General features: G+C 41.1%; 1 protein-coding gene across 1 annotated transcript in view; it reads right to left on the reverse strand.

The window, feature by feature from the left end:
- LOC112571128 (baculoviral IAP repeat-containing protein 6-like) overlaps nt 1-12,918 on the reverse strand; it is a 54,415-nt gene that overhangs the window by 35,648 nt on the left and 5,849 nt on the right. Inside the window, 14 exon segments of the mRNA XM_025249941.1 lie at nt 632-846; nt 1,103-1,349; nt 1,665-2,138; nt 4,690-4,951; nt 5,399-5,653; nt 6,322-6,447; nt 6,702-7,087; nt 7,351-7,587; nt 7,792-7,923; nt 8,209-8,323; nt 8,736-8,955; nt 9,409-9,615; nt 11,146-11,710; nt 11,712-12,727. Coding sequence (XP_025105726.1) covers nt 632-846; nt 1,103-1,349; nt 1,665-2,138; nt 4,690-4,951; nt 5,399-5,653; nt 6,322-6,447; nt 6,702-7,087; nt 7,351-7,587; nt 7,792-7,923; nt 8,209-8,323; nt 8,736-8,955; nt 9,409-9,615; nt 11,146-11,710; nt 11,712-12,727 — 4,457 coding nt within the window.

A 12,918-nucleotide genomic window follows, 5' to 3' on the forward strand; every position in this document is an offset into this window, starting at 1 on the left:
GCCACATTTGCTGACGCTTATGTTTCTTGACTTTTATGGCTGACTGTTGGCTGGTTGTAGTTTTTCATGAGCAACACAATAAGCTTGCACCCACGATACTAAGACTTCATGACCTTGCTGTTGTCTGACTGGATTCTGAAGGCTGAAAAAAAAACTGCTATACAAGTTTTGCTGTTGTCTTTACAGCTGTCAGGACTGTTGCTCATCTGACCAGTGGAGTGACCTGCATGCCTAGTATATGCTAGCACTGTCAGGGAATGGAGGGGGGAAGGGAAATTGGTGTTTTACATCGAGCCAGCAACTGCAGCTAAATCATGGCAAGGCAGCCTGCCCTGTAAACAGATGCCACATGCAGAAAGAATAGTGTGCCTGAGATTAGAGCTGAACCCAGGACAACCCCACCTTCACTATATTTGTAAAAGTACTAACCATTGCGCCAATGGACCTCGCTCACTGTCAGAAAATTATCATTCAATGATTAAAGAGTAAATGTAGCATATCATCTCCTGTAGTCATGTTGCACTGAATTAATCTGGAGGATATGACAAAAAGATTTTGTGGATGACTGAAATTTGAACAGTAACGAATTGAGGAAAATACGTTAGATCTGCAAAGAGCTCTTTTACCCTACCTTGAGATATCGACAGATAGGAGCAGGCATGATGTTATTCATCACAAGTGTTCGTGTTCCAATATCAGATGCCACAACAAGCCTCTGGCCATCCACTTCTTCCCCTTGGACCCACACATCAATGGACAAGGAGGCAAGGTCACCACAAGCGGGAATGACCACATCAGTCAAGACAACAACTTTGCCAAAGTCTAGTGTCACAAAGCGCCTTGCACCTGATAAATAAGCAAGAAGCATAAATTAAACCATTTGGCTATCTGCTTCCCCTTGACTTATTCCTAACTAGATAAAATATGTATGCATGTTTGACCAAGTCTGTGGCAAAGTTATTTTTTAACAATTGATAAACTTGGTCAAATATTGTCCCCATATGTCTATTATGACAATTTTTTTCCAGAGTCAATTTCCACCAAATGCATCAACTATACAAAATCCCATAAACAAACAATTTTTAGCATGCTGATCACATACCAGAATGCATCCTCTCTATGACCAGCACCTGGTCAGGTGGGGATTGAAGCAATGTGTGAGTCTGAGGATAAGGGTTGGGCTTTTGGGCTGCCTGCTGCTGTTGTGGTGCCTGAGAAAGACCAGAGAATGTCGCCTGTAGTTTCAAGATGTCTGGCTGTCCATCTCCTCCTGTTGGTGTCTGAAGCGACTTCTCTGGCTGCTGTGGTAAGGGTGGTGGTGGAGGAGGGGTGGTGGTGATGACTGGTGTTTATCCGCATCCTGCACAAGCATCCCTTGATGAGCAACTTACACACTGCCCCCTTTTGATGCCAGAATATTTAACTCAAAAAAAAGCATTTTTCTATAGCAGATGCACAATGAAGTCATTTAAGGTTTTCATTCTACCCTCCCACAAAAACCCACCATCTTTAAGATGCCTGGCTACTTTTCTTTTGCAAGAATCAGGATACTCTAAGCAACAATTTTAATTCAAAATAAAAGTTCTGAAACAGCAGCACCCACATTTGGTAAATAGTGATATGGGGGGAAAGGCCAATTGTTAGATGTTCCTGAGTAACCTCACCTTTAAAAATGAAGGTAAAACAGGTGGCTGCCATGCTTCACTAGGTGGGGTTACAGAGGGAGTGAGGAAGTTTGGGGTGGTCTTTGGCGCACCCCCAGACCAGCTCAGAAGCTGGTGCAGCTTGCTGGGGTGCATCTGCTTGGAATTAATGGCTGCATATGTCTGCAGTGCCTTTTTGAGTGAGTCTGCCACAGCTAGACTCGACATGGATCCTGTGGAAGTTCCAACCGCTCCACTAACAAATGGCCCTCCTACAAGCAGCCCCCCTGAGGGCGGTGGCTCGTCCAAGTTCACAGGCCCCATAGAGAGAGGCACAGATGGAGCCGTGATGTTTGATCCTGTAGCGGTGGTTGTGGTTGCAGCAGAGGCAGCATCCATTCGTTCAACACGTGTGCCATCAGAGGTTGCATGGCATGTGAAGGGAAGTGGCTCAACCTCTAACAAGCCAAGGACATGGTGTCGCATATACTCTGCCTGTACAAAACAAAAATTGTTGTCCTCGTACATGTATTTGTAGGAGCCACTATACTTGTACCTTGGTCATGTACAGGACATGCTACCACACAAGCCCCATTTTACAATAAAAATAAAAATCTACACGTTATCACTTTATTTTTAGCATAATGAAATAATGAAGTAATAATGAGAACTGGGTGTCGTGGGTTTGGATCTTGGTTCAAACTTATCTCTGACAGTGATTTTCTCAGGGTTTCCTTCACCATGTCTACATATATAAATATATATGTGTATGCATATATGTAAATAAATGACAGTAACTTTGTAAGACATTTTTAAATACCCATCAATTCTAATATCTTTATCGTTTTCATCTTACTGTACTTTTTGTGTAGCCTCTCTGCATTTCATTCTTGTAGTAGTCATGTTTATATCAGTCACTTCTGAACAGTAACTTACATTCCTTCTGCTTGACCCTATGATCATGCTGTGTTGTGATGACCTTCCCTGCCCTAGATCTCACAGAGTTCACATTTCTACTGCCTTCATGCCACATCTCCCTTACACACAAAATCAGCTTCTGTCAGTGCCAGTGATCGTGCTTGATCCTGTTGTTGCCGCTGCCACTAGAAGTGTTGACATCAGCTTCAATCTCCCCTGGTTTGTTTGCATGCATTGTGCAGGTTTTTGCAAACAAAGACAGATCTGTGTTATTAGTGCCAGAACTAATAGCCAGACTCTTTTGGAAAAAGAAGTGAGTAAAACTGTGAATTTTTATCTAAGTTCAGTGACTATTATTCATGTCAACAGTGTGTATTTGCCTAGCATAAAGACCTTACACAGAATTGACATTCATTATAGCCAGCAAGGCGTTTTCGCTGCATCACCAAGCTGCAAAAAGAATCCACACAGATACCGTCCTTCGATGGCACACACATCCTTGTCATCTTCTTCATCACTCCAATAGACTTCTGATCACAACTCAAATGTTAAAGCTCTGCATTCATCAACTCTAAATGACAGGAAATGCTCTTCTCCATCCTCTCCGCTATACCTCTGTATTGCGCTTTTTAACGCTCAGCCTGTCTTGTCTAACTAGCAAGCACAGAAGAGAACTGAGATCTTGGAGTTCAACAGTGACAATGATCTGGACATTATGGTATTGCTTGAAATGTGGGGTGATGAGAGTGTCTGTGTTAATCTGACCACAGTTAACTACAGTATACATTCATTCTCCCGTGCCAGTCATGGAAGAGGGATTGCTGTGATCTTTACGATATCTCTGCTGACTCACTTTGCATTTAGCACTGATCTCCCTTTTATACACTCATCATTTGAATTTGTTAATGCAAGACATTCACTGTCAGACAAAGACGTTCATCTTATGTGTTTATCTAGACCACCACCCAACACCACAAATTGACTGACATGTTTTTGTCAGCATTTCATGATCTGCCTGACCACTGCAACATGCTCAATGTACGACCTGTGGTCGTAGGTGACTTCAATGTCCATTCTATGTTTCGTGACGACTTGGGAACCGAACTAGTCCTCTGCCCCTCAACCTCTGCTGACATGCTTGCAGCCATTCTCCACTTCGTCCTGGAAGCCCATGCTCCTGCTGTGCATACCCAAGTTCGCCCCAACGAAGCATCGAGTGGAGAGGTTGTTGCATATGTCTGGTTTGATTGTCTATAAACAGATGCTAAATGATGCCAAGTCATCCACCTTGTTTATTCTGCAAAAACTGATTTCCTCTGTGGTCACATCAGTCCTTGTTCATCAAGTAGAAGCCTATTTAGGACATGCAACCACCTGTTGGGCTGCACAAACAGATCCCAACTGCCCACGGTCATCGCACCTGCTTTACTGCCTGAAGCCTTCAGCAAGTTTTTGTCCACAAGATTCTTGACATCGAGGCTAAACTTGATCAACTGCCTGTGAATCCTTCGGCTCTTGCTAAAAACACTTCAACAATCTGGTAAGGCCAAAGTGCTCCTTTGTTTTCTTTCAGCAAAACTAAGAGCTTAGGACCATCATATTCCAGTCAAAACCCGTAACTTGTTCACTGTTCCACCCCACTACTGGTAAAGTCTCAATGACTTACTCCTTGCCCTCACAAAAGTAGTAAATGATAGTTTGTCCTCTGGCATTTCCCCATCTACGTTCAAAACAGCCTTAATGTTTAAAGCTATTATAACAAAAAAAATATATCCTACCTTGACAACATGCTAAACAATTACCACCCATAGTATCTACATCTCTTCATACCTTGCTTTACATTCTACTCTTGTACCTCATCTTTATGTTGTCCAGTGTGTTTATATATACCTCACTATCCACTGGCTGTCACATTTATTTATCATTATTGGTCTGCACAGCGAGTGTGATCTATCATGGTCGTGAAGCTGCACTGTAAGTTCACATTATTATTGTATGCCTTCTAGTGGTTTATGTTTATAGGTGTGTACGTATGTAAAGTCCCTTCAGCCTGCCTTCAACGGTTGGGAAGATGTAATAATCATTATTACTGCACACCGTTCTGAGGCTGTAAATAAATATTGCAAACCTGAGAACGCCCTGTCTTCTCATGAGGGATGCTCAGCATTTCATACAAATCAGGTTCCTCCTTCTGACATCCAGAAGCAGATGCGCTGGCACTGGATACAGTAGGGGCCCCGCTGGTGGCAGCAGATGGACCATGAAATGTACAGGCACCTTTGGCAGCGGCAGCAGCATAGGAAGAGGGTGGAATAGGACCCTGGCGTAGGTTGTGCGGAAGTTCCACATCAAACATTTCAACATCAAATGGATGGCCATATAATCCATACCTGCCATTAAACATCAAAAGTTTCATTTCTGCTTTGTTTCTCTGTGAGGAAAGGTACTAAGTGGGGGCAGGGGCAGGAGGGGGATGGAGTTGATGTTTTACGCTGAGCCAGCAATTAAGGCCATATCACAGCAAGGCAGCCAGCTCTGTAAACAGATGTCACATGCAGAGAAAGAACAGTGTGCCTGAGATGAGAGCTGAACCCAGGACAGCAAACTTTCACTGTATTGGTGACAGGCACCGTTGTGCCACCAGACTACCCTACAAGGAAAGGTACTAACTTCATCAGCTAGTTCATGCAGATTGTGAAGTACACATAAAGCGACTATAAACACAGTAATTAAATTCAGTACATAGGCTGCTAATGCAGCATTTAGGAGCAACAGCAAGGATTTAAACACCAAGGATAAAACATCATTTCTGCACAGAACGCCTACAGTCTACAGACCTTGTTTTAAGCAGTGCATGAAGAGGCGACATGTTCTGTTGATACTGAGCAGATACACTATTGAGTAGGTCCATGACACTGCGTGCAACTAGTGAAGTGTCCATACATTTGACGTGGTTCAGGATGGCAAAGAACCACCGCATGGCACCTGCTGAACTACAGAAGACCAGGAGAGGCAGACAGCTGACAAGGGCTTGAAGCAGGTAAAGACTGAAGCTGGGTGCCAAATCCTGATCTTCAGATAATTTGGCATACCTTAAATCAAAACATCAAAGTGCTATTATGAGGAACATATAATGGAAGTTCCAAGTATATTACAACAATAAAGAACAAGCACCCAACACAAAGCTGACAAGTGAATGAAACAGTTATTATCCTGAAAACATTGTAAACGAACATCCATTCCTAGTTATAAGTGCTGATAGACCTTGCAAATGCTACAAACCAGAAATAATTTACTTTTAAAAAGCTAGTAATTAGATGATAGATTTTTATGAAAGAGTAAAACTGTCAACAAATTTCCTTGATATCAATACGATTTTCAGCTGCTTCATAATGTGTTGTCAGTACAATACAAAATATGACAAAACTGTTTTGTTAAATGTGCGTACAGTATTTTCAGTGCTGTTATTGGATTCTTTTAATATTAAATTCTCCCTCTGCATTAAGAAGTAGCACATTCCTTTCTTTTTACATTAAGGAGCTTCTGTCACACCAGGCTGAATGAGTGCTCGCTACTGCAGGATTCAACTTAATGTGAAGTAAATTTCTCACTAATCATTCATCAATGCCTTAGACCTGATTCGTTGTAAAACACCTGACAAACTCTTGCCGGTAAAGAGTAATATTTCTGTAACTTATTTAAAACTATCACACACACACATTTCTGCCAACAAGATCAACTTTATGCATTATTCACTCACTCAATGCTTTGAGCTAGCAGGCGTGCACACTTGTGTGATGTTGTACGAGTGGCATTTACAAAGCATGCTTTGACAAGGTCTCTCAAAAAAGGCTCCAAAGTCACAACCAGACATTTGCTGCCACTCCTGTAAACATAAAATTCTTGTCATAAGTAGATGGCAGGTGATATAAAGAACAAAAGCTAAAACTACATAGTTATCAGCAAATTTTCCCTTTTAAACATCTTTTAAGGTTAATTTAATTGCATTTGATGCATAACCCATTGTGGCCCAGAATGATACCTGACTAAGTAACAAAAAATTAATTTAGCATCTAGTAAGAATCTTTCAAAAGAATAAATATCCTGAAAGTATTTTTGCAATTTATTTTATAAACTTACTGATGCAAAGGATCATTCATTTGCAGAGAACCAATCCAAAGAAGTATATCCAAAGCTAGGTTTTGATAGTGTTCAGCATTCATTCCTTGCAATTCTGAAGGAGGGCATGTCACAGCTCGCAAAAGTTTATCATGAAAACTTGGGGATTCCAACATAGCATTTCGCTGCTGCCTTTCTCGTAATACAGAAGTTCTTTTAAATTTACGAACTGTTAATGAAATCTCAGCCAACCAATCACATCCTTTAATGTCAGTCAGCTTTTGCTTTGGAGCTGAAGCAGACAGTCTTTCAACAGCTGATGCACCTGAACTTTGGACATTCTCGAACAGACACTTGATGCCTTTGTACTCCATGTAGGAAATCCCTTTCTTCTTTACCTCTGGTGCCTAAGAATTAGTTAAAAATTAATGCAGAGGGGAAAAACCCCGAAAGTAATCAACTCACATCAAAAATCATGAATCAGGACTGGCTCTGTATTGGGTTACACCAAAATTAAACTGCCTTTTAAAAAAGTATGTGACTGAAGTTAACTTTTATGAGACGCAAGCCTTATAACACATGTTTATTCTTAGGACATCATCTGTATTAACATTCTAAAATTATTTTGAAAGAACACAAGTTGCACATAAAACATTTTTGTACAATCTACCTTGTCTGCCTTTTCTTCAGAAGAAGGCGATGAGGCTTTGTCACTTGCATCACTGTTGTCACTGGTCTCATTTTTAAAACCTTTGATGTGAAGTAACAGGGATCTTGGCTTACAGTTAAGCAGACTAGGACTGGACAGAGAGGCTAAACCCCCTCCTCCTGACAAGTCAAGGCAGCTGCTCAGCTTAATGGGGCCACAGAGAATTTCTGCATTGTTCTTTTCCAGAAAAGCTGGATCCTTATAAAAAACAAAAAAAAGTAATGTAGTACATGGACATTTTCTAAAAACTGTTTCCTTTCTTGCATCTTTTCACAGCTGTCTGTTGCGATTGACACGACTGTTTATTATTTATGGCAAAAAGCTCTCTAGATCACAATATTAATATCCCACCGACCTACAACACAAAAAGTATACATCAGAACATAGCAGATAATCACTCACCAGAACATAATTTATATTATCTTTTTCAGTAGAACTTCCCGAAGGCCTAGGAAGCCTGTCTTTGGATTTTGGATGGGATGAAAGATGAATCTGACGTCCCACATTACCGATATTTTGTTTTAACAGCGTCACCTTTTGAAGACAAAGGTATTAAAAGCATATATACAAATTATCACAGAGAGTAAGCATGAATGCTTAGATTTTTTTTTTTTGAGAGGGGAGGGTAGTGGTTCTTCTATATCTTACTCTGGCTCTATGTATAAATATTTAAAATGCGAAGCTAAACAAACTGTAACCGCATTATTTCTACTTTTCTCAATGTGTATTTATACATATTTTCTTTAATACCATGTTTTTATGAGCCAGTCTGCAAGAGATTGAAACAAGCAGAGTTAGAAAGAAAACACAAAGTACAACCTCAATGTTGGGAGCTGTAGTGCACATTGGGTGTAGAGTAAATTTGACATCAACATGGCCAATGCAACAAGGTCGAGGCAAAACAATCTCAAACAGGTGCTCATCCCATGTTGTCCTATCACAAAATACCAGCAGTTAGCAGCAGACTTTTATCAACAAAGAAAACCTAACAATATACCATTTTACTTAACATGCATTAGGCATCCATCCTTAAAAAGAGGTGTAACTACAATTCATGTTGACGATATCATAAGATATGGGTCGGGTGTTGGGGTTGGGATTAACAAACTGGTAACAATTTATATATATGTATACACTCTCCACTAATATGTAGTGCTTAAAACTAAAATCATGAAAAACAAGAAAATCAAAAGAAATAATAATTATCAAAAATACAATTTCAACACACTACACTCTTCACACAAAGCTATGATGTAGCATCCGATAGTCCCGTCAACCAAAGAGTGTATTTAGTAATTTAATTCGTCCTTTTACTCTTCCTCAACCATTTATGAATGATTGCTCACCCATTCTGAGCAAGTTTCCAGCTGCGTGTATGCTGAGTGGCTTCCCCTTGTTGTTGAAGATGCTGAGGATGGCGACGCTGCTGTTGCTCTTGCTGAATCTCAGACCAACATGGTGGAACAGTTGCTGTGAAACGTGGCATCAGATTTTCAAACTGCGTCAGGCTATGAAGTGCCAGAAGATTCTCTGGTACCAAAGGGCCATCAGCCAAACAACAGCTTCCTGTAGACGTTAATTATTTTATAATTTAATCTTCTATGAAAAATGCAGAAAATAAAATGTATAAAGATGTAGCCCTGAAGCAAATCCAGGTATGCACTTAGTATTTTGTTTCTTAAGAATTGTTTGGTTTATTTTTAATATGTGCTGCTTTTCTATGCTAAAACAGTTCCAAAATAACTGTAGACTTTATGTGTACTAACAAAAGGTGTGCTAAATATGCAGAATTAATGGACTACATGTGCATCGTTGAAAGAGAGATATGGAGGATCATTCAACCCAACCTAGGACAGTTTTCAAAACTATCAATTATAATTTTTTTTTAAAATCAAAAGCCGAGTGTTGTGGATACTATCAAAAGTCTGAGTACAAGTAAAAATCAAATAGGAAATGATTTTTACTAATTTAACCAGCAGAGCAAGTTTACAAACTGGCCCTAGCAGTCATATCACACACCTTGTGAAGGTTTCCCTGGGCTGACATCAAAGCCATCTTCCTCTACAGTCACCTTTTTACCATCCACACCATCCATGGCTGAGGGTAACACCCGTGGAGTCTTATCTTCCTGCACGTGCATCACACCAGACTCAGCTGTCTGTTGCTGGCTAACCTGGTAAAATTTCAGCTTTCCACTTGATGTGCACACACACAGATGCTCAATTCCTGCAAGCATTGAGAAACAAAACATCTAACTCATCATGGGTGAAAATGACTTAAATCCTTGAAGGATATGTTTCAATGATTAACTTAGAGCAACCTCTATTTTTCAAGGTGAAGAAATTGATAAAACGGATGGCTAAATCAAACTGATTATATATAAAACTACTCATTCACAGCTTACAGATCTAGTTTTCAATGCAAATGGTCTGTTACAGATGAAGTTCGTCTAAGTAATGTAAAACCTACAAACAGGATCTTAATACCATATAGTTAATGTAAATTTAATGGTGAAAGAAATGAAACTGCAACACAGTTTGCTCTGAAACCTTTACTAAGCGAGTACATGAAGTTGGCAGGGAACGAATAAAAGCTACTTTTTAAAGAGCTATGTGATGCCAGCATTAAAGGTTGGCCAAAACACTGAACAGTAAGTTCTCCAGACTGCGCTAAATTTAAGATTTCTGAAAACAGAAATCAATTACTTGACTAACACATGGCATCACTTTCAAGATGGACTGGTAGGAGCCTTTCACCGTTTTTATTATGGATAATTAGTGAAAGATCAATAATAAAGATCAAGATCCTCTTCTACTGCTTCTAGCAATACAGCCCAACCATTTGCAGATGTTCTTTAGCAATAGCCACAAGAATAAATAAAAAAAAAAAAATGGATGGAAAATAGGATGAGTTACTCAGCACAAATAGTCCAGGACTGTCATGTCGGTACTAATCTAAAGACCACAGTGGTCAAGAAAAGACTGGCACCGGACTCTACCTTCTTCCTTATATACCTATTTAAAGATGACAGGATAGAGTCATCCTCTTAAGAGTGGAGTTCACACATTAACTAGTTTTAGTAAATGTTATGAGAATTGTTTGTAAATTTAGATACAGTCAAATCTCACTACTATGCCACCTCGCTACTATGCCACTCTCGATATTATACCACTTTTGCTCGGTCCCGACAAAATTCAATACAAAATAAATTTACTATGCCACCACCTACTCTCACTACTATGCCACTATAGTGTGATTGTTAAAAGCCACAAGTTGTGAAATTCCGTGCAGTGCTCGATTATTATATGGTGTGTGGGACATCGCAGTTAGATGTGATGGAACATAGCATACACACACACACAGGGAGGGTGGAGGCTGGCGATGGGGGGTGGTCGCTGGCCGGGTGACAGCCCTGTGACAGAGGGAGAGCGGGAGCGGGTTGACTAGCGACAGGATGCAGGTGCACGGATTCGGTTGGGAGGGGTGGAGGATGAAGAGGAGAGGGGGAGAATGAGAGGAGACAGCTAGCGCCAGCCGACGATTCTTGAGAGCTTTGGACTGACGGGTAACTTGAGCAAATAAAGCCATTTTTACAAACCCTCGTTATTATGCCCCTCTCGCTACTATGCCACTTTTGCTCGGTCCCGGTAGCGAGATTTGACTGTATTCCTTCATACTTTTCATCTTGCTATGCTTCTTGCAAAAGCATCTTCTCATATGCTTCTCAATTTATAAAAAGAAAGAAGAAAATCTTACCTGTACAATAGGCTGCTGAGATAAATTTCTCTCCGTCATCTGGACAGAGGTCAGCAATAATACGGGCATCCGCAAGATTAAGAATCTTCAAAGCGCCTTCTTGCGTGATTATTGCCACCTGCCCCATGGCACCCAAGCCATTGGTGCTGCCACCTTGAAAGTCACGGTGACCAGATGTCATGCCCAGATGAGCAATGGTTTCTTCCTCATCAATCTGCTCCGCCACTTCTGGTGGAAGAACAAATATTTCATGCACCACATTTTCTGGCTGCCAAATTTTATGCACCATACATGGATTGTCTTCAAGTACTGTGTAACCATTAACCGTTTTGACCTTGTACACCATCACACCACCCAGCACCAAGTTCCTGCTAGTGTTTCTCTGACTACTAGCACTGACCTCTGATGCTGCCTGACTCCCTCCTGAAATGTTAATAGGTGCTGATGCTTTGGAACTGTCCTGTCTGTGAAATAAACTACCAGTGTCCGTACCTTGTACCTGCCCTGAATCCTCTGAAGAACATCCAAGATCAACACAAGGAGTTTCATTACAACAGATATACTCAATCTTTGGGGGCTACAACCACAATAACATAGTGCCTATCCACAGTTGGCTGAATCGTTTTAATTTCAAGCATCTCACTGCAAAACTCTTCAGGCAGTGGAACACACTGCAACACTGAACCTGGACACCGCAGCACATCTCCATTCTTTTCTTCACTATCACTTTCTTTGTGCCACACATCCGACAGAATGTCTGGATGCATGTGCATGCCAGGTGACAGTGGACTAGAACCTTCTGATCCAAATGCTGAAAATGTGTGAAAGGGTCCTGAGAGATCACTGGGGCCATTCTGCAGAATCGGAACAGGTTTGGAAATTCCAGATAATGGACCATCTTTTAGCTGGGAAGGTTGGCTGTGACCTGGGGTAAATCCAACAATCTGGACATCTGGGTCAAGCCACGGATCATTCTCAAGCAAGATGGACCATGGGCTCTCTTTCACAGGTATTAGGGTGCTCACAGGAACCACTTTGCTACCCTCACCCAGAGTACTTGTTGGCTTGCTACCACTGCCAGTGTCTCCAACAATACCACCTCCGCTCACACTGTGGCCATCAGTTCCAGGTTCTTTGCTTTTGGCATGTACATGAACCCCACTGGAAGACTCTGCTCGAAAACTGACCACTAGTAGGTGAGGGACAAAAACTGATTCTGGCCACACAAAGTCTTCTCCTGCACTTCCTGATGCAGGCTCCGGGATGATGTGTAAGTCTCCATTCCAGATCCCTTGATTCACCTGGTTCATTAACTGCACAACTTCTTGATGACCATCCAGAGAAGATCCTAGTTGGGAGGAAGGCCAGCACTCAGAATCATTCTTATACGTAACTTTGGTCCTGAGCAGAGATGCTCCACACACCAGAGAGGGCTCCACTGTTTCCACTGCACAAGCCCCTTTTACTGGTGGGCAAGCCAAGGAAGCAAGATGCTCACTATTCTTGCAACTGGACCAGTCAATTATGCATAACGAGGACACTACCAAGTCATCTGAGGGTCGATTTTTCCCTTCAATGTAATCTGCAAAGTTAAATCCAAATAAAGTAATAAGAAAATGCATGTTATATGGGGAAGGAGGAACTTCTCTTTTGCTCAGACCCCTGAAGATTTGAGTCCGATATTGATAAAAGAATGGAAAAAAATCTAGCTAGGGTAAAATATGAAAGTATTAACCAAAACAAAGCAAAAAAGCAAAAGCAAAAGGGTACATC

This window comes from Pomacea canaliculata, linkage group LG8 (genome assembly GCF_003073045.1).
Source record: "Pomacea canaliculata isolate SZHN2017 linkage group LG8, ASM307304v1, whole genome shotgun sequence".
Classification (NCBI taxonomy): domain Eukaryota; kingdom Metazoa; phylum Mollusca; class Gastropoda; order Architaenioglossa; family Ampullariidae; genus Pomacea; species Pomacea canaliculata.